The sequence below is a fragment of the Octopus sinensis genome, linkage group LG18 (assembly GCF_006345805.1).
Source record: "Octopus sinensis linkage group LG18, ASM634580v1, whole genome shotgun sequence".
Classification (NCBI taxonomy): domain Eukaryota; kingdom Metazoa; phylum Mollusca; class Cephalopoda; order Octopoda; family Octopodidae; genus Octopus; species Octopus sinensis.
In genome coordinates this window covers 5457932-5460431 of record NC_043014.1, presented here as the reverse complement: position 1 = coordinate 5460431, position 2500 = coordinate 5457932, and the positions used below count along the sequence as shown (strand labels likewise).

General features: G+C 38.3%; 1 protein-coding gene and 1 long non-coding RNA gene across 7 annotated transcripts in view; one reads left to right on the top strand and one right to left on the bottom strand.

The window, feature by feature from the left end:
• Positions 1 to 2500, bottom strand: part of LOC115221348 — a 61600-nt gene that overhangs the window by 43010 nt on the left and 16090 nt on the right. Inside the window, exon 1 of one of the 6 annotated variants that reach the window (XM_036510664.1) lies at positions 228 to 537. The exons of 4 other annotated variants lie outside the window; for them this stretch is intronic. In XM_036510664.1, the coding sequence (XP_036366557.1) occupies positions 228 to 371 (144 nt within the window). In that variant the 5' untranslated portion in view covers positions 372 to 537. Of the gene's footprint in view, positions 1 to 227; positions 538 to 2500 lie in introns of those variants that run through there. One more of the 6 variants, XM_036510668.1, reaches the window with a different exon arrangement.
• Positions 1 to 2500, top strand: part of LOC118766851 — a 24999-nt gene that overhangs the window by 18180 nt on the left and 4319 nt on the right. The window lies entirely within an intron of this gene.

Sequence of the window (2500 nt, the reverse complement as noted above, 5' to 3'; positions counted from 1 at the left end):
ATGTACATAAATATATATATACATATAGAGATCTGTATATATATATATATATATACAAACCACCCCTACACACACACACATATATATATATATATACATATAAAACAATACATATATATACATGTGTCTATATATGTATGTATGTGCGTATGGATGGATGGATGGATGGATATACGTATACATTTCTTGCAACTAAAATATAGAAACTTCAGGTGTCCTGTACTTACTGCGGTTGATTTTTCTTCTATCTTTCTGGTCCTTGCATCGAAATGAAGAATCGTGATGGTCAACACGAGAAACAGTCCAAAAGTGATGAAAGAAGAAACAGAAAACCGCTGCCAAATGATCTTCCCCACCTGAGCGATTTCCATTGCGGTTTTCGGTCGTCCGTGCAGCCTGTTATTTCGTTTTGGTTTAATGATAAATCTGAAGTTGATGTAAGCTGGAGTTTATAAGTGTGAGCTTCTCGCTTTGGGATCGTAACTGAAAATTGTTGACGTCTGATTCCGGCTTTTTGATATTTTTCACCCTCCACAACCCAACCCCGCCGAAAATCTAATCGTAAATTCAGGAACCAATCAGATTGATATTACAATAATGGTGGGTGTCACCTTTTAAATGACACCTTTTGTGATTGGATGGAGATGATCCACGATTAACACAGAACAGTCAGCAGAATATTTTACTGACTTCAGCACAAATTTGTAAACTGAAAACAAATGCCTATTTGTTGGAGAATTCTTATTTATTTATTTCTTAATGTTTACTTCTTTATTTTTGCGAAACTGCTGTAATATTCATGTAGGGGACTACATTGTCCGTTCAACATCTGTACAGACTGTAACTGCAAAGCTTTATTTGATGCAGTCTAGTGTTTTTATTGGTTACTTCATAACAAACCTGATGTTAAAGATTATTCCATTTTATTTACACTGAATCTTATTAGAATATTTCTGCTGACGATAAATTTATGATAATCAAAATGTCTTCTCTCCGTGTGTGAGTGTGTGTGTGTGTGTATGCTTGCGCGTGTGTGTGTGTGTATGTGTGTGTGCGTGTGTGTTTGTGTGTGTGTGTGTGTGTGTGTGAGTGTGTGTCTGTGTGTGTGTCTGTGTGTGCGTGTTGTTTAAGTGTGTGTGTTTATGTGTGTGTGTTCGTATAGTATCATATAATTCCAGAATTCGTTAGAAAGTAGGTATTCCAACATGCAGGACGCCGAGAACAGCCGGGTGGGGGCCTCACTGTATATGAGTCGTCGTCGGTATTGACTTGTACCCGAATGATTAACCTGTAGCGAGCGACACTGACTGAAAGATGATTTTATTTCGAGTGGACCATATCCAGAGATTACAGCGCTCCCGCACGTGGCCACCTGTCCTCAACAGTGGCACAATAGGGATTGGGGATGTACTAGATCTGGTTAGGGTGGATGCAGCGTGCTACCGGGTACATCAGATATAATCAAGGTCTGCACGCCAGATCCAGCGCTACAGTGGTTTTATATCAAGGATTTCTTTTCCTAGACTAGGATCCTAGCTGGGACCCTAACATGTGCTACTACCCTGGGTCAGGTTAGATCTGGGAACACCAGGGGTAAGATGTGCTTCCACATCCCTCAAATCTCAGGAACATTCGTACCATGCTTTCCCACTCCCTGATGCAGTTTATTTACATATATATATTAGTGTGTATGTATGTGTGTGTGTGTGTGTGTGTGTGTGTGTGTATGTGTCTGTATTTCTGTGCGTCTGTGTATATCTGTGTGTGTATCAATATGTGTCTCTGTGTGTGTGTGTGTGTGTCATCCCATAAGTTCTGTCCTATTTTTATGTATTTAAAATTGAATGTAATTTAATATTTTAGAATGTCTAAAGGAATTAAGAAATATTTTTATGCATTTGTATATTAACTAAATAAATATTTTATTTACAGAATAATAAAATTAAAATTTATTTGATTAAAACCCTTTCTAACGTGGAAGTATCCAAAAACATTTTAGGCACATAATCCTTTATGAGTACAAAAAAATCTCTGCATTCGAAGCGACTCGAAACATACACTCGGTTTATGGGAAAGAATGCTTGAATGAAAGAACTTGCAGAAGATGGTTTGCAAATTTCAGAAGTGGAAGTTTCAGCCTAGAGGATGAAGATAGAACACGACGTCCAGGTGAGTTTAATGATAAGTCCCATGAGGCCTTACCTGAAGAAAATCCTTCATTTTTAGTTGAAGAATTGGCAATAAAGCTTAGTTCAAGCCAGACAATTGTTCATTGTCATCTTCAACAACTTGGAAAGGTTCCGAAAGATGGAATATGGTCGCCTCATGAATTGTCCGAAAGCAACCGCAAATCCCCAGTTGACATCTGCTCTTCTCTCCATTCTCGCGAACCCATTTCACCCTTTTTGGATAGACTTGTGACTGGTGACGAAAAATGGATCTTCTATCGAAATGTTAAACGTCGTAAGCAGTAGCTTGGTAAAGGGGGTCTTTTCTTCTT